Genomic DNA, 18,478 nt, shown 5'->3' on the forward strand with positions numbered 1-18,478 from the left:
CAAGTGGTTGTGGTTGCAAGTGGATATAATTAAGGAGGAAAGACGTGCAAAGGGAGGGAGGTGGGAACAGAAGAAACATGGCACAAAAAGCTGCTTGCACAGTGTGTTCACACCATTCTGAGAACTGGCTTTATAAAGAGAACAACGTAACAGAGGCAATGCTGGTCTTTAGGGGCGTAGCTCAGTGGCAGAGCTTCTGCCTTGCATGCGGAAGGTCCCAGGTTCAATCCTCACCATCTCCAGGTGGTGCTGCCAGTCAGTGCTGACAATACTGATCTAGATGGACCATTAGTCTGTTACTGCAGGATGAACACTTTTAGTTAATGTTCTTTTTATCTTCTGGTGTGTTTTGAATTTGGCACTGTATTTTTTATTTTAAAAAAACACCTTTAAGTGACTTTAAGCAAATTCTAGTAAGCAACAAATAATGAACAAATAAATATTTATTTTCTTGCAGTCCTAAATAAATATTCAGGAATATTTTTTAATGCATTTATTGAATACATTTAAGTACATTTATTGTACTTAAATATTTGTTGTTGCTTTTAGAGTCTTTTGAGGAGTGCAGGAGTGAAGGGCTTGAAGACTGTATTTCTGATCATAGACACACAAATTAAGGAAGAAGGATTTTTAGAAGATGTTGATAGTGTGCTAAACGCTGGAGAAGTCCCCAACCTTTTTGCAGCTGATGAAAAGCAAGAAGTTATGGAGGTGCTTCTCCTCCCATTGGAAACAACAGGAGGGCCAGAGGACGGCTATTACTTCCTCTCCCTTTTCTTTGGATGTTTTAAGCTACCCTGTGCTGCAGCTTAATACAGTTGACATATATAAAAGTTAGGCTAGAAGGCAGATGCGGTTCATCAACTCAAGTTGCAGAGCTTGCATGGGTGCATAGCTCCATCATGTGGGCTCTCAGCACTGTGGGAATATTTCTCTTTTAAAGCTGATCATTTTTCTGCTCTCCATCAGGCCTTGGCTGCAGCAGGCTTTGCTCCAACCAGCTCAGAAATGAGCAATTTTCGCAAGAGCACATCACGCCTGGCCTGCACTGGAGCTGTGACAGGGCCTGTTCAGCCAAGCCCTGCTTGGATCACACATACACACAAAACCCCTGGAAATTGGGGAAAACGGATTGTTTTAAGATTACAGCAGAGGTGGATAGTTCCAGTTAGCCATAACTGGATCCTTCACTAGCATGCGGCTGCTGGGTGCTTGGCCAAGGGTGCTGTACTTTTTTCCCTACACCCAAAGGTGCCGGAACACACCTCCCTCAGAAGCCCTCCCCCAGAGCCCAGAGAGGATACAGTCATACCTCGGGTTACAGACGCTTCAGTTTGTGTTTTTTCAGGTTACGGACCCGTCGAAAACCAGAAGTACCAGAACAGGTTACTTCCGGGTTTCGGAAGTCACGCATGCACAGTAGCACCGAATTGCAACCCGCACATGCGCAGACCCGCCGCTGCAGGTTGCGAATGTGCATCCACACGGCTCACGTTCGCAACCCGAGCATCCACTGTATATCACAGGGGTAGGCAAACTAAGGCCCAGGAGCCGGATGTGGCCCCCCCAGGCTCATAAATCCGGCCCGTGCAGTGAAGCTGGAACCCACCGCGAAGCCGAGACTCCTGCAATGGCCACAGGAGGAAGAGGCCAAGCAGCGGCGGCTCTGCCAATCAAACACCGTTTTTGGTTTACCTCAGCACAGCGCAGGGACATCTCTGTCAATCAAACGCCGCACACTGGTTTGATTGGCAGAGCCGCCGCCACTCAGCCTCTTCCTCCTGCCCCTGCCGCCCTGGTGCTCCTGTGGGCCAGAGAGCGTAGCGGATGAGCTCGCTCTGCCTACCCGCTTCATGAGGAGAAGCGGTGGTGGTGGTGGCAGCCCCTGGGAAGATAAGTGAAGCGCCTTCTTTCTCTAGGCGGGAAGCCCATTTTGTGCCACCGCTGCCAGCCCTTCGGCAAATGAAGCAAGCGCAAACTGAGGCGGCGGCTGGGGAGGGACAGTGGACTGGCCCCCTGTGGAAAAAGTTGGCTGACCCCTGATGTATCTGTTAGGATATTTCCGTTCCACCTTAAAAGGGAGCAGGCTGTGAGTCGCAGAGTCTGCGTATTTCCTGTTCACAGGATGTTTATGTTTTCTATTGCTTTCATTTCTCTCTGTGTCTGGAGACACTTACGCAGGCAGTCATGTCTTTCTTTGTTCTGATCAACGCTGAATAAAGCTTGTAAATAATGCTCTCCTGAGTGCAACTTTTGGCTGTGCATTATCTGCTGATAAAGAGTGTGCATCGTCTCTAGAATGTTCTGGAGCTCATGTCGCTAATTGCTGATACTGCGTGTCTATGGGAGGTCGATGGATCGTCCGGCAGCCGGCTTAGGGGCCATGATGGATTTTATCTCCCTGGCAGTATCCCAACAGTATCATGTGAACCAGAGCTGTTTAGGGCCTTGCTCTGCTGATGAATGGCTTTGCCATGCATCACCTGATAGCTGCGAGCTGCTCCTCCGGCTCACCTGTGCCACTCCAGAGCCCGTACAGTATATCCTCTTCGGGCTCTGGGGAAGGTCTCCTCATGACCCGGAGGTGCAGCGAGGCTTTGATGAAGCTGGTCAGGTCTCTCCCACTTCCGGGACCCAGCTGAGAGGCAAGATTCATTTCCCTGTCTCCTCACAACAGTTCTAAGAGCTTGACATAGTTGGGACAAGTGAAGCTAGTTATCTGTACATGTGCAAAGCTCTGCCTCAGCTGGTTGGTGGTGATCACGATTCTGTCTTCACTTGCAATGATAAGATAAAAGAGAGAAGCACATGGGAATTAAACTAAAAGAGATCCAGAATGACAATACATTTTTGAGACTGCAAAGAGGGTTGGACGTTTGTGTGCTAAGCAGAGATAAACACCTCCACTCCGGTATTTTAAGGCCTCTTTTTTGTGCGGTTACCTGAATTCCAAAATAATCAGAGGCCTTCTCCTTGTGCCCCTCCTGCAGAAGGTGGTGGCAAAGAGACAGACCTTTGCAGTGGTGGTGGGCCATTTCTGGATTCCAACAGTAACCAACATTAACATATTTTCAGCAACAGGCAAATGTGTTTCTGTTCTCCCAGGCATTTTGAGTACAGTGGTACCTCGGATTACATATGCTTCAGGTTACAGACCCCACTAACCCAGAAATAGTACCTCGGGTTAAGAACTTTGCTTCAGGATGAGAACAGAAATCGTGCTCTGGTGGCATGGTGGCAGCAGGAGGCCCCATTAGCTAAAGTGGTGCTTCAGGTTAAGAACAGTTTCAGGTTAAGAATGGACCTCCAGAACGAATTAAGTACTTAACCCAAGGTACCACTGTACTAATATCTTTGTAGTACATGGATCTTTTTCTGAGACACTGGTGAACATGCCCAGGTGATGGGTTTTGGAGAGCGGGGTATTTACTTATTATGCATAGTGTATGAATAGTAAAGGTAAAGAGACCCCTGACCGTTAGGTCCAGTCGTGGCCGACTCTGGGGTTGTGGCGCTCATCTTGCTTTATTGGCTGAGGGAGCCGGCGTACAGCTTCTGGGTCATGTGGCCAGCATGACTAAGCCGCTTCTGGCGAACCAGAGCAGCGCACGGAAACGCCATTTACCTTCCCGCCGGAGCGGTACCTATTTATCTACTTCCACTTTGACATGCTTTCGAACTGCTAGGTTGGCAGGAGTGTATGAATACTTTAATTTAAATTTTAGAATACAAAATACAACTTTAGTTAGGTCACACCGGATTGTATTCAACTAAATTCTACTCCGATTCAGCCCCCTGAAATAAATGGGCATGACTTGGTTTAGTAATTTCAGTAGGTCAACTCTATGTAGAATTTAGACTTTGGGATAGTGACAAAATAAATTCTAAAAATCATGGTTAAAAGGCTTTTCTTTACCTGAATGAAGCTCGCTCAGGAGTTTCGCTGTGCATTTCTTTGCTGGGAACCAGCTGCCAATTCTAGCTTCACTACTGGTGTATACTGAGCAAACACATACAAGCACAACCTTCACACAATAGGCCAAAAGGTAAAGGGCCCCTGGACGGTTAAGGCCAAAGACTATGGGGTTGCAGCACTCATCTCGCTTTCAGGCTGAGGGAGCCGGTGTTTGTCCACAGACAGCTTTCCAGGTCATGTGGCCAGCATGACTATATCACTTCTGGTTCAAAGGAATACCGTGGCGGAAACCAGAGCATACAGAAACGCCATTTACCGTAAATTTCGCTCCATAACACACAGATTTTTCCTTCTAGAAAGTAAGGGGAAATGTCTGTGCGTGTTATGGAGCGAATGCCTACAGATGGCGGGGGAATCTGGTGCAGTCGTGAGCAGTCCGTGGCTCACTTTGAAACAGCAAAGCGGGTGTAAGCGGCTCCTGTCAGCTAGCGGAGCCGGGGAGGAGGGAGAGAAGCAGAGCGGGAGTTGGCTGCTTTAAAACAACCCCTCCTCTCTGTCCCTGCATGCAGTTTTTTGCTGTCCGATTTTGGATTAGGCACTGTGTGTGTGTGTGCTTGAGCTATCGTTCTCCTCCTCCTGCTTCCCCTTCACTCTCCCTGCGCCCCTGCGACTTTAGAATCCACACTCTGTGTGTCTGTGTGTGAGGGCTCCTTCTCCCCTTGCTTCCCGTTCACTCTCCCTGCGCCCTCCCTGCGCCTTTAGAATTGACACTCTGTGTGTCTCTGTGTGTGTGAGGGCTCCTTCTCCTTCTCTTGCTTCCCGTTCACTCTCCCAGCGACCCTGCGACTTCCAGTGCCCTGCGACTTTAGGGCCAGTTCTCTCTCTCTCTGTGTGTGTGTTGACCTCACTGCGCATGTTGGGGGGGAGTGTTGGTCGCAATTTTTCTTGATTTGTCTCAGAGTGGATACTATCGTGGTTTCCTTGCTGGAGAGGAGGGAGAGACGCAGAGCCTGCTTGTTCTAAAGGAGCAAAGCCTGAGAGGAGCCTCTTCTGCATTATTAGCAGCATCCTTCTCCACACCCCCGTGTGCTCCTTGTCCCTTGAGTGCTTTTCCTTCCCTCCCCACTTAAAACGTGGTTTCAAAGCACGGATCCACATGGATCCTCAGGATTTTTGCACTGGGTCACCCCAAATTCACCATCAGATCACATAGCATGTCCATGGCTACAGCCTGCACCAAAAAACACACGCACCCACTGTTTCATGGGGCCGCAATGGTGCAAAAACGTGGTTACAAAGCATGGATCCACATGGATCCTCAGGATTTTTGCATTGGGCTACCCCAAACCCACCGTCAGATCACATGTCTGTGGCCACAGCATGAACCACAAAAATCATACATCCACTGTTTCGCTTAGAATATTTTTTTCTTGTTTTCCTCCTCTAAAAACTACGAGCGTGTTATGGTCAGGTGTGTGTTATAGAGCGAAAAATACGGTACCTTCCTGCTGCAGCAGTACCTATTTATTTACTTGCACTGGTGTGCTTTTGAACTGCTAGGTTGGCAGGAGCTGGGACAGAGCAACGGGAGCTCACCCTGTCACAGAGATTTGAACCGCCGACCTTCCAATCAGCAAGCCCAAGAGGCTCAGTGGCTTAGACCACAGTAAACTGTGCTTCCATGCAATCTGGTTTCCGTCAGTGTTCCATTGCATATTTAATATAAAAACTGAGGCCATTTTTTAGTAGAAATATAGTCATCTTTAGGCTTCCTGATCTGGGATTAATCTTTTCACTCCAAGCTGCTACATGGGACTACCTCCTCCCTGCCAAAAAAGTGTTTACATTTTTGCACCTCATTTTCCTACCCCTAGTAACTGGCAATTCTGGATTGAGTTATTAGCAATTTCACTCCTCTGATGCTGCAGATGAGATTGTTGTAAATCACATGCCTGTCTGGGACAAGCCTGGGAAAGGTAGAATGTCTTATCTCTTCCGCTGCGGGTACTATCACAATGTACTTTCACTTTTAACACAATTGTTTCATTACCATTTAACACCAATGTTTACATTTCTCTCTTCAAACCCACAGACAGTACACCTTCACTTCATAGCTTACAAAAGTTCATGCCAAAGAAATGTGACAGTCCTTCATATTTTCCTGGTTTTATTATTGTATGTCCACTTTTAAGGCTTGCAGTCTTTTTGATATACCATTAAACTACAATGGGCACTTTCCCCCTATATGCACAAAAACCTAAGGCTGTCATTGAACAGTCACCGTTGGAGGATTTGTAGTGCCGTATCTTTTGCAGGAAGCCAGGGCTGGGAAGGAAAAGATTCTGAAATGGCAGCTTTCAACAAGAGCGGAGGTTTGAATTAAGCAAGACCCAGAACTATGAGAATATGAGGCAGGTCCAGAGAGCTGAAAGAATATGGGAGGGGCTTGAAGCTGTGAGTATATATGCACCTTCCCCCCCCCCCAAAAAAAAGAAATTACAGTACCATCCCACATTGTATTTCGTTTCTGATACACCATGTGTTGCCTTCAACATGAAGTTCCTAATTCGAAGAACTTTAGAAAGTATGCTTTATTCACAAGCAAACAGTCATGTAAGTACATTCACCTACTGAACTTCAACCTTCTCTAGCTGAACAAGCAGACAGGCCTGCTCTTAAGTCTAGTCATCTTAAAGATACATATAGCAGCATGGGGAGGGGTGAGCAAAGGAGGGTGCAGAATAGGGTAAGGCCTGTATATGGTGGTGACCTATGTGCAAGTGAAAATTGAAAAGGGTGTAAGCAGAAGGGTAGAGGGGGAAAGGGGGGCAAAGTGAAAATGGGACTGCAAAATAGCAGGAGGCATGGGAATGGAGTTGAGAGCAAGGGCGTAAAAGGGTCTGAACAGGAGAGGTGGCTTCACTAATTGGGCAGGTGAAAAGGGTGCTTAGCAGTTGCAACATGTTGGATCAGGAAGATGCAGGTTACCAATATAGGTTGTTTGTGTGCAAAGGGGTGCACAAAAGGAGAGTTGTGACATAGGGGAGGTGCTTAAACCAGCTGCAGTGGAGCTGTGAAACAGAAGTTTCAGAAATGGGAGTTGGGGAGGTAAAAAGCTAAAGTAGTTGCATGGAGTGGGAAGGGAAAGATCTAGTGGGTTAATATGGTGGGAATGGTAGGGGGGGGGGCAAGCAGAGGCACAGCCCCTAGCATCCCAGTATTTTTGTTATCTTATCAAAGGATGCAAGCCAGAAAGAAGACTTCCTCATTTGTTTAAGTCCAAGGATTTAATTACAATTTCTTTCACTATATTTCAATAGATCTGTTTTAAGTTGAATTTCTTAGGATCTGGGTCATACATACATTCTAAGATTGTGCGGAGATACGATTTGGGCAGCTTGGAAGGCTATAGTTTAGTAGCAACAATAGCACTAAAACCATGCACCACACCAATTGTGGGAACAGGGTATGGCTGAGATGCAAGAATAGAGCCACTCTATAATTGCTCAACATGACTAAGATGGGTCCATTAATTTCAATGGATCTACTTCTAATAAGGCAGGTTAGTTGAATACTTTCTGTTGAAATTCCCTAGCTCATGAACTGAAATTAACTACACCATGTACTTTGGTATCACATTAACATGCAGCCAGAGTATTTAGTCTTCTGAAACTCTTTGTTGCAGTCTTCATTCTACATGCTCTCCTTTTACTGTATTTATTGCCAATATAGGATCTCTCTCATGACATGGTTTATAAAAATTTAAGAGCCTAAACACCGGTGTTTCCTTTTTCCAGCGTTTCTCCTTCCCATGATTTTTCTTGCTTTGGGCCCAGCCTCACCAGAACAGAAACCAAGTAGCTAGCAAAACACCATGGGCATTTGAAAAATTGTGAATAGCTTCTATGCAGGGTGGAATTTTATTTAGAAGTGCAATGCTAGAGAGGTAAGCCCTTTGCTCACCTGACATAACTTTATGACCTGGAAAGCAAACTTCCACAGGCAATTAGTGTCTGAAGGAAAGCTTCCATATACACCGGCAGAGGAAATGGTTACCGCCCCACCTTCCCAGCACACAACGAAAACCACCCACACACTACACAACTGGTTAACATGCACAGCACTTTAGGATGCTTTAGTATTACACTTTATTTGGCTAGCCTCTCCTAACTTGTACAAAGGAAAGTGAACTGGTAATTTAAGAATAAAGTCCCATAAAACTTGATTTCAGTTAATTTGCTACAAAGTGCTGCTTCAAAGATATAGTACAGTATTGCCTATCTGCAGCCCAGTGATGAAACTGTTTCCTACTGCATGCCTTTACAGTGCTATGGACAAATCTCCAAAGGGCAGACCTAACTGATTAGGCCCAATGCTGCAATTTCAATTCAACCCCAACACAATCCAATTGTCTTAAATCCAAGTATGGCAGCTTTTCCAGAATGTGAATTTACTCTGACTGCTAGCCAGAGCACTTGGCCTGTTTAGGGTTAAAAGTGTTTTTACTCTGCCCCAATTTGGTTGAAGCTTTGAGGACTCTGAATAACTATTCTTAAATTCATGAAGAGTCACTTGCTTGGATATTTGAAATACAACTTTATTATGGTCTAAAGAAAAAGGAATGGGAATGACAGTAACAAACAAGATTTACCACTGAATACTGTGATGCGACTGCAGCAGTCAGATTCGAAACTCAAAATGGGGAGTAAATTGCAGTCCAAAACAGCTAAATATGCAGGTCCAAAATGAAGGAATTTTTTTTAACTGCCACATTCACTCCAAAGCCCATTCTCTCTTTCAGCATTTCAAAGATTAAAGCACATGTTCTGCTCAGCTAGAATAATAAAGTGGCAAACACGCTGCACCACTGACATCACAGGACAGTTGCCTATAAAACTAGACTTCTGACGCTGGGCTCCAGCTTCACTCCCTCACAGATCATCATCTTCATCTGGCAGTGCAGTGGTCTGAGCAATCTGGAATGGGGGGAGAGGGAAAACAAGTTTAGTAACATTCTAAAGTCAATGGCAACAACAAGCAGATCAAGATCTCAAGTCCTTTTATGAGCTCATTTACCTGTAAATCTTGCTCATACTGTGCTGCCAATGCTGGATCCATAACGACCTCTGGTGGTGCAAGAGCAGGCATGGCAACGAATTCCAAGTTGGGATCTCCAATTAGCTTTCTTGCCAGCCAAAGAAAGGGTTTCTCAAAATTATAGTTACTCTTGGCTGAAATATCGTAGTACTGGAGGAAAAGAGAGATTGTGCATTTAGAAACAAACCAGAGGGCAATCAGTGTCCATATGTTGTTGCAGAAACAAAGTCCTGCAGCAGCTTACAACACATACTGTTTAACTGTGGCACAAGCCCTGCAGATTCATGAAGAGTTTTCCTCAATGGGCATATAAGCCCAATGATTTCTCTCCCACTACAAGGTGGAAAATTAACATTGCATAGAACCTCAGAAGACTTGTGCAGTACCACCACTAGGCCTGGGTTTGAGGGCCAGAATGTGATGGCACTTTCACCTGGCGGTGTATCATGGATGTGCCTGCCTGCCAGTGCCTGGCACACATAGGCTGTAGCTTGTTCATCCCTCTGCTTTTCAACATGGCAATGTATCACTGTATCGTAATGTTTGACTGGCGATACATCACGACGCTGAAAAGCTGACATAGCCCAGTCCTAATTACCACTTAATCCCATTCTGAATATTGGAGCCCTCATGTAGACATTCAAGTATGGTACAATGCTTTTAGTCCCAATGATTTTCTGTATCCCTCTAGTCGTATCTGTATGCATAAACATACACCCAGCTGTGGAGTCTTGAGATGTCCTTGATGCAACTAGTTGACAAAAGTAGAATTATCTTCCAATGAACCTTCCTTTAACATAGCCTTTTACATACTAATCATCAGAAGGAATTTAGAAGTAGACTTCATTATCTAAATTTTTCTAAAGCAAGCAGCTGAGAAATGTAATGTGAACTAAGAAACCAAAATTACAGAGGACGTGGCTCCTTTACCTCTTCCCAAAACAACTGACACGCCACCCTACTGCTTTTGTCTTCCCATCTTAACTATTATCTTTAGCAGGAGAACTTTATCTTACCTGCAGGTTCTTCTTCCTGTGAAAGACAATCGACTTTGCTTTGACTTTCCTGTCCTTGATATCCACTTTGTTGCCACACAAAACTATGGGGATATTCTCACACACCCGTACCAGATCTCTATGCCAATTGGGTACGTTCTTGTATGTAACTCTTGATGTTACATCAAACATTATGATGGCACATTGAGCTAAAAAGTTGAAACGATTTGTAGTTAATTAACAGGGATCAAACTCACACGATGTACAGCTATCCAAACTCAAAATCTACTATTTTACAGGTGCTCCTTTAACAGACCCACCAACCCTTGATGTGTTACCTCATAAACTGACCTTAGCAGCTTTATTTTTATGATTAAAGAGCCCACAACCCAACATTTCAAAATAAAGCATGAAGATGGCAAAAAACCTCTGCTTAAGTTGATTTAGTTACTTTCTGATGTCTTCCAACGAAAGTCCTGCACAATTGTGATAATCTAAAACATAACACATTGGTGCAGACCAAACCTTCACAAGCAGCTGCCAGTGATTACATTGGCAGATGCCCTTCAAAAAGCCAAATTAAAACTAGAGGTTGCTGCAATTAAATTACAGACATTTCACACTCTGGTCAGGTAGCAAAAATGTGCTTTGAGCAGTTAATAAGTCCAAATAGCTGTGCAGACAACTTACCTTGGATGTAGTAGCCATCTCGCAGACCTCCAAATTTCTCCTGTCCAGCTGTGTCCCATACATTAAATTTAATAGGACCTCTGTTAGTGTGGAACACCAGAGGATGAACTTCAACACCCAGAGTAGCTGCAATTACATAAAATTCTAATTGAAATATTGACCTGTAGGCTATCAGCAAGTGTGACAAAACATGAGGAAAATATGATCCTTCACTTATGTAAGGGTTCCAGTTACAGATAGGTAGCCGTGTTGGTCTGCCATAGTCAAAATAAAAAAATTCCTTCCAGTAGCACCTTAAAGACCAACTAAGTTAGTTCTTGGTATGAGCTTTCGTGTGCATGCACACTTCTTCTGAAGAAGTATCTGAAGAAGTGTGCATGCACACGAAAGCTCATACCAAGAACTAACTTAGTTGGTCTTCAAGGTGCTACTGGAAGGAATTTTTTAATGTAAGGGTTATTCACCTTCACCTGTTTAATAAGACTGACCATCATAAACCACTTGCCCAAAACAATGGGATGTTTTTTATCTTGTCGATTAAAGATCTAAGATGCCTGTGACGCTGCCTTTAAAGGCCTCCATTTAAATAAGGGATGGAGAAACCTGAGGTTCTCCAGAAGTTGCTGGGCTCCAACTCCAGGCTGGGGCTGATGCAACTTGCAGTCCAGTATTAGGTTCATCAGCCCTGATCTACAGCTTCACATTTTTCATTGCATGATCTGGTACATTCTTTCCCTAGAACCAATTTATTTTGCCTACCGCCCTCCCCTTTTCCAAGATCAATCAACTGACAAAGGAGAAAAAATCCAATTGTGTTACAATTCAGATGCCCCCTTAACTTATAGTGTTAAGTCACACAACTGTAAATGCTCAAAAAAACTTGTACATTACAAAAAACACATTACCACTTTATTTTACTGAAATCTACTTTGCCAAAAAAAAGCCACCAAAGTGAAACGTACATAGATAAAAGATTACATATCACTAATATAGAAGCATAATAGAAAAAGGAAGACATTTGACATACCTACATACTTCTTCTCAAATTCACCAGTCAAGTGACGTTTTACAAATGTTGTTTTACCAGTACCACCGTCACCAACCAAAACAAGCTGTTGAAATACAAATTTAAAGAATTCAGATACTTTTGTACTGCAACTACATCCTAGGTTAACTTCTACCAACAATGGAACTATTTCTCCAGCAAGACAGGTAAAGAGGTGAGAGTTTTAGGCCAGGGCAGGGGAAATCCTAGTTCAAATCCCCACATAGCCATGAAGTTCTCTGGCTGGCCTCAGGCCAGTAATTCTCTCACAACCTAACTTTCCACAAAGGATTGTTGTGGAGGGTGGGTGGAGGTAATTAGGGGGAACCAAATATGGCACCTTGAGCTACTAGAAATAAAGAATGTAAAACAAATGTATTAAGTACTGGGGTTTAAGATAGCTAATTTACATTAAACCACTTTAAAACTCAAATACTGCACCAACTGCAGCCAATAGCTTATTTCATTTCATTATTAAATTTATATACTGCCCTTCATCCAAAGATCAGTGGTATACAACATATTCAAAATGAAAACACAAAATACATAACATAGTAACAACCCCCCCCCCATAACCTCCTTTCCACAAACACATTTAAAAGGTCATAGATTGTTTTTATCAGTCAAAGGCCTGGTTGAAGAAGAACATTTTCTTTTTCTTTTCCTATTTTTTTTATTGAATTGTTATGCAAATACAAATGAAACAAAGTATAAAAACATTTCAATTGAATACAAAAAAGAAAAGAAACAAAGAAGAAAAGAGAAAAAAGAAAAAGAAAAAGTAAACAGAGCAAATGCAAAAAGTAAGAACATAAGTATAATATAAGGTAACTTTAATAGACAGCCCAGAATGTCATTTCTTTACTGAGATGCTGACCCTTATGGGGTGAATCTCTTTTTATTATACTTTTGGTTTTTTGACTACCACTGACCTCACAGTGGTTCATTTCTTATAACTAAAGCACTTTCTCTGTATTTCAATATATTCCTCATCTTGGTATAAAGGAGACATTTTCCTACTTACAGGTTTATTCTAAACACAACCAAATCTTGGTTGTTGAACCCTGACTCGATAGGTAGATATTTAGGCTTTCCCATTCCTTCTGGACTATTTTATTTGACTTGTTCCTTAAGGCTTCAGTCAACTTAGCGAGTTCCAAGTACTTGCTCAGCTTCTGTAGCCAATCTTCTCTAGTTGGTATATGGCCACCCTTCCAGTACTTGGCTATTAGTACCCTAGCCGCCGTCACTGCACAGAAAAATTATTTTGATCTTTCTTTTGGGATATTGTTAGTTAGAATCCCAAGAAGGAATGATTCTGTTTTTTTGTGAAATGTGATTTTTAGTAATTTTTTCATTTCCTTGTAGATCGTGACCCATTTTTTTCATTTCTCGGCACGACTACAACATATGAAAGGTTCCCACATTTTCATCTGGTACCTAAAGATATGTAAGTAAGGCACCAAGCGAGCCTCCTGGGGAGAGCATTCCACAAGCAGGCAGCCACTGTAGAAAAGGCCCATTCTCACATTGCCACCTAGTCCAGGTCAGTTCTTATTGGGAGATGTGGTCCTTGAGGTATTGTGGTCCTGAGCCATTTAAGGCTTTATAGGTTAATCCCACAAAACATTTACACACTGGCACATGTCCATTCTACCAGACTTTATAGGACTAATTCAGAGTAAGTGGCATATAGCTGCCATGTAATATGTTCATAACCATAACCAATGCCACTTCAACCAGGCTTAAAGCCTATAACCTACCCATCTTCAAGATGAGCAGAAAACCAAACAGATGACAAAATGTTCTTTTTGCACATTGCCTGGGATAGAAGAGGAAGGTAATACCATAGGTGCTGGCCCCCTAAGATTTAATTCGGAGGAAAATGTACAATACATGGCTTACATTCAGCCTAGTGCGTATATACTGCATAGACTAGTTGGACTAGTAGAGGAATAAAAATTAATTTACATTTTTAAGCATCTATCTATGTGAGTCTGCAAAAACCGCAAAGGGTGATAAATAACTTTAACCTAAATGACTTTTAACCAATGTGACTGGTCTATGGGTGTTGGCAGACCACTTAAGGATTTTCTGCCTGCTCTAACAATTGTCATACTGTGCTAGGTGTTGTATGGTTTTTAATTGCATTTTGAAAACACACCATGTACCACCTGAACAAAGCTCAGGGACCACTAGTAATCGGTGGATCAGAATTTGGGAACTTCTGCTCTAGAGCAAATTAGGGGGCACTGGGGGGAAAAGAGGGAGAGCCTTTCAGGTCTACTTGTTATTGCTCAACGATGGAAGGAACTTCTAAAATACTGTGCCAAGAGAGGCTTGGGTTAATAACAACTGGAACTTCGCTCTATCAGAACACCTCACAAATCATCAGTGACTAATCAAAGGTATCTCCAAAAAAAGATACGTTTGACATCTGGTCTCACTTTTTCTCTTTTACTGAACAACAGCATATTTTAACGCCACCATCATTACAGAGGTGTCTGTGAAGGGGATATATTGATTGAAAATGTATTGTAACATTCGAATAAATGTGGCTTCTTTGGGGGGGGGTGAAAAAAGTCTACTTGTGAGGTGTTGGATGTCCATACTTTTTCCAAGATGTGAAATGTAGTGATCTGTACAAATTTGTACAATCACTTCCCTGACTGAGCTATTATTAATCCAACCAAAAGGCAAGATAGTACTTCATGCATCTGAGACTATACTGCCCTTAAATCTCTACTTTTAAAGGCTTACAGATAACTCAGCTGTGGAAGCATAATAAGTGGAAAGTAGTTTTTTTAATTGAACATGTGATGTTAGAAATTGCACAAGTCACACATTATGCCACAAAAAGCGCTGAAGGAAGCACAGGAATTGCTATTGAAAGCATACAACACAATTTACTGTATATGGCTCTCTGTAAAATGCAAAAAAAATCTTAAAAGTCCCAAATATCCATAACTCTATCTACCTATTTAAATATGTCCCCACATTTTAATTGGTAACTTAATCAAATTGTAATTTGTACACCCTGGCAGAAAAGTTGAGCATCAAGTCTTCTCTTGAATAAATAATGTAATCAAAACCTATGGAAACAAAGCAGACAGACACCCAAGCCTCCAATCCTATACACACTTAAATGAGAATTAAATCCAATTGACCTTTTTCTAAGTAAGCATGCAGAATTGCATCCCCCACATGTCCGATCCCAATCAAACTTAGGAGACTTTTAAGATTTACAAGGTCCATTTTGTTTTTATCGACCTTAAGCAAGCAGCTCTCAGAAGCCTTCTCAACAGAGGAGTGGGGTTTAAAAAAATAAATCATCCTAACAAAACGGCCCGCCATGGTTACAAGACATGTTGCCTAACGAACATCCTTGTGGGTTTTAACATCAGCCTAACAAAGGAAGCTCCCAAGCTAGTATCCAGGCGTTTTAAAGAAGTGGTTTGTTTTAAAGAGAAAGCAAGAAAATAAGGGAAGTGTGGGTGTCCCGGCCTCGCTCCTTACCTTAAACTGCACTTGCGGTTCTCCCTGCGGGGCGGCCATGCTGCTGCGTCTACTGAGAGAGAGAGAAAGGCCCGATTGAGGTTAAAAAGGAAAAAAAAAACTCCCGTGCTGCGCTCATCTGCCCACGCCGCCCAAAAGGCGCGTGGCTCGCTCTCCATCCGGGTCAGGGAGGAAGCAGTAAATGGCGGCCAAGGGGGTTTTGTGTGTGTGTGTGTGTGCGCGCGCGCGCCTTTCTTTCCCCGCCCTCCATGCTCTCCCTCTCACCCCCCATCCCCCCCCCCCAGGATGGCTCAGCAGAATTGAGAAACTGCATTAAACGGGGAGGGGGGGAGAGAGGAGTTGCTATTGGCGTGGGCAGGCAGAGAGGAAACAAAATTTTAGAATATCAGCCAAGACTCCCCCCCCTGCCCCCCCCAAAAAAATATCCAAGGCCCGCTACCTTTTATCCATTTTCTACGTTCCCAAACCAGCATGCATCATACATACGCACGCATGTATATTGTAAGGATTTAACACGGAAGGAATGGGGGGGCTCCCTCTCGTTTCTCCCCCTCCCCCCCCGCGCGACGACCCTCCCATCATCTCTCCCCCCCCCGGAATCCCCGCGCACTCACTCGCGCCCTCGAGCCGGTGGGGGGGGGGCGGGGAATGCGGTTCTCTCTCTCTCTCTCCCTCAACGGCCTCCCCTCCAAACCGCCCTTCCGCGCCTCGCCTCCCGACTAACGGCGCGAGGAGGGGAAGGGGCCGCGAGGGATTGTGACGCGGGCGCGCGACGGAGCGCGTGCGTCCGCGTCACCGCCGTTCCCCTCCCCCCCCGCCCCGTCGCCGCATCCCGACCCCTCCCCCCCTCCGCCGCCGGCGTGAGGTAAATCCCGGGCCTCTCTCCTCAGGAACCACGCGAGGAGGCCCGAGAGCTCCGAAGGCCTCAAAGGCCGCTTCCTCGTCGCCGCCGCGGAGAGGCCGCCGCTTCGTTCCTCATGGATCTCTCTCTCTCTCCCCCCCCCTCCACCCCGTTAACCGCCGTCCATTACCTTCTCGATGCGTCTCTCCGCTCTTCCTCTCCCGCCGCCTCCTCTTCTGGTTTCTTTCTTTCTTTCCGTGTGTGTGTGTGTGTGTTTAAACTGGGCGGGCGGCTGAGGAAGAAGATGGCGGAAGCGCGGCGGTTCAAATAGCCGTAAAAAGAACGAGGCAAAGGCGGGCTCGGCTCTGGGTGGGTTGGGAAAGGCGGGAGGGAGGGAGGGCCTGCGTGCGCGCGCACGGCGGGAGACGCGACGACGTCGGGGGGGGCAGCACGCAACGGACGCCTAGAGCGCCGTGGGAGGAGCCGGGTTGTCACGTGGGGGAGGGTTGAAACGCGCCGCGCGGGGAGTCGCGTGGGACTTGCGCGCATGCGCGGCCCCGTCTCGAAGGCCGCCCGTAGCCTGAAAGTACACTTTTTGTCCTGGTCGCGCGTGCGCAGTAGGCGCGCGAGCCGCCCGGCGCTGAGCCTCGAGTGGGAGATGGTGGCGGGAAAGCCTTGTTTTCCTTCTTTCCCCTCCTCCCTCCGTCTTTCCCACATACTATCTCCTTCGCTCGGGGCGCCTCTTACTGTTAATTCCAGGGCCGGGAGCCGGTCCATGAGGCAGAGCCAGGCGCCTCAGCTGTGCTCACCTCAGAAGAGGAGCTGTAGTGGAGGCCCGGCCTTCTCCCCCACACGCAGCTCCTGTCCTTTGTGGGCCGCGTTTTAAATTATTATTACATTTATAGACAACCTTTATCTTCCAATGAACCCAATGCTTCTCCTCCCCGTTTCATCCTACCTGTAAGGTAGGTTAGGCTAAGACATGGGTAGGCAAACTAAGGCCCGGGGCCGCTTCTGGCCCAATCGCCTTCTAAATCCGGCCCCCATGTGGTCTGGGAATCGGCGTGTTTTTGCATGAGTAGATTGTGTCCTTTTATTGTGGCCTGTCGCTTCTGAGCTCAGTTTTGCTCTCTGGGGACACGGATGGCGCTGTGGTCTAAACCTCTCCTGGTATTCCCTGCAGAGGTCCTTAAGGTCCATGAATAATTATAGTTTAGAGGTCCCAGGCCCTAAGGAAGTCAGACTATGCTCCACCAGGGCCAGGGCCTTCTCAGTGATGGCTCCGACCTGGTGGAATGCTCTGTCCCATGAGACTAGGGCCCTGCAGGATTTAACCTTCCGTTGGGCCTGTAAGACAGAGCTATTCCGACTGGCCTTTAATTTGAATTCAGCCTGATCTTTTATTTCCCTTTTCTTCCCTCCCCCTCCCCTTTTATGAAGATTACCTGCTCTGGGACCCCACAGCTAATTCTCCCCTGGCCTCCTCGCTGGCCCAAGTAGGACTAATTCAACCAGGTAGCCCTGGTGACTATCTAATGTTTATTGGATGGATTTTCCCCAAATTGATTTTGAACTTTGAATTTTATTGTTATTCATGCTTTTATATTGTATTTTATGCTGCTTCTATGTTGTATTACAATTATGTGTTTTAAATTTGTTGTTAGCCGCCCTGACCCCAGTTTTCTGAACCGGGAAGGGTGGGGTGTAAATAAATTATTATTATTATTATTATTTAAAATGCATCTCTGGGTTATTTGTGGGGCATAGGAATTCGTTCATTATTTTTTCCCACCCAAAATATAGTCCGGCCCCCCAGAAGGTCTGAGGGACAGTGGACCGGCCCCCTGCTGAAACGGTTTGCTGACCCCTGGGCTAAGAGATGGTGACTGGCCCAAGGCTGAGTGGGCATTCAAACCCTGCTGTCCAGGGTCCTAGTCCAGACGCTAACTGTCATGCCACACTTAACAACTAAACATTACGCTTCTTAACAGCTAAACGTTAATTAACGTTTAATGGAATCAAAACACTTTTTCTCACGGCTATACCGGGTGAATTGTAGTGTTGGAATGGACCCCGCCCCCCCCATCTAGTCCATGCCTGTCCACCTGTAATGCAGGAATAGTTGCTGAAGAATCCCTGACTGCCCGGGCCGGCCCCGTTTTTGGCACCTGAGGCGAACCACAAAATGGCACATGCACACACACCCTTCCAGGGAAGAAGGGATGAGTGAAGATCTGCATCAGGAACAAGGGTAAGAGGAGACCAGCAGCACCTCCTGAGACTGCTGCAGAGGTGACATTGGTGGGGCTGCTGAGCAAGTGTCGCACAGCAGCGGGCAATGCATTCCTTGGAGGCTGGATCTGCTGTGTAGTCCAGAG

General features: G+C 45.4%; 1 protein-coding gene and 1 long non-coding RNA gene across 6 annotated transcripts in view; one reads left to right on the plus strand and one right to left on the minus strand.

Moving 5' to 3' along the window:
• Positions 1 to 18,478, plus strand: part of LOC309521568 — a 503,597-nt gene that overhangs the window by 424,190 nt on the left and 60,929 nt on the right. The gene's annotated exons all lie outside the window — the stretch shown is intronic.
• On the minus strand, positions 8,493 to 16,431 carry RAN (RAN, member RAS oncogene family). Of its 4 annotated transcripts, none has more exons than XM_082204192.1 (7): positions 16,291 to 16,431; positions 15,260 to 15,311; positions 11,726 to 11,810; positions 10,699 to 10,824; positions 10,030 to 10,217; positions 8,993 to 9,163; positions 8,493 to 8,892 (listed from the first exon to the last, which is right to left on the minus strand). In XM_082204192.1, exons 2-7 carry the CDS (start codon positions 15,296 to 15,298, stop codon positions 8,848 to 8,850), a joined length of 654 nt encoding a protein of 217 aa, XP_082060318.1. In that variant the 5' UTR covers positions 15,299 to 15,311; positions 16,291 to 16,431; the 3' UTR covers positions 8,493 to 8,847. The 4 variants fall into 4 exon arrangements, with proteins under 4 accessions (XP_082060318.1, XP_082060319.1, XP_082060320.1 ...); XM_082204193.1 differs by having other exon boundaries at positions 15,260 to 15,308; positions 16,291 to 16,429; XM_082204194.1 differs by lacking the exon at positions 16,291 to 16,431 and adding an exon at positions 15,874 to 16,021.

Source organism: Podarcis vaucheri (assembly GCF_965113315.1).
Source record: "Podarcis vaucheri genome assembly, chromosome: 16".
NCBI lineage: Eukaryota > Metazoa > Chordata > Lepidosauria > Squamata > Lacertidae > Podarcis > Podarcis vaucheri.

Bases quoted from the DNA above. Each gene is read 5' to 3' on its own strand.
- RAN (XM_082204192.1), bottom strand. From the start codon at position 15,298: ATGGCCGCCCCGCAGGGAGAACCGCAAGTGCAGTTTAAG. The intron at 10,218-10,698 runs GTAAGTTGTCTG...TCAACTTTTTAG, and splicing joins AGATGGCTACTACATCCAAG to CTCAATGTGCCATCATAATG. The intron at 9,164-10,029 runs GTAAGATAAAGT...CTTTTCCTCCAG, and splicing joins ACAGGAAGAAGAACCTGCAG to TACTACGATATTTCAGCCAA.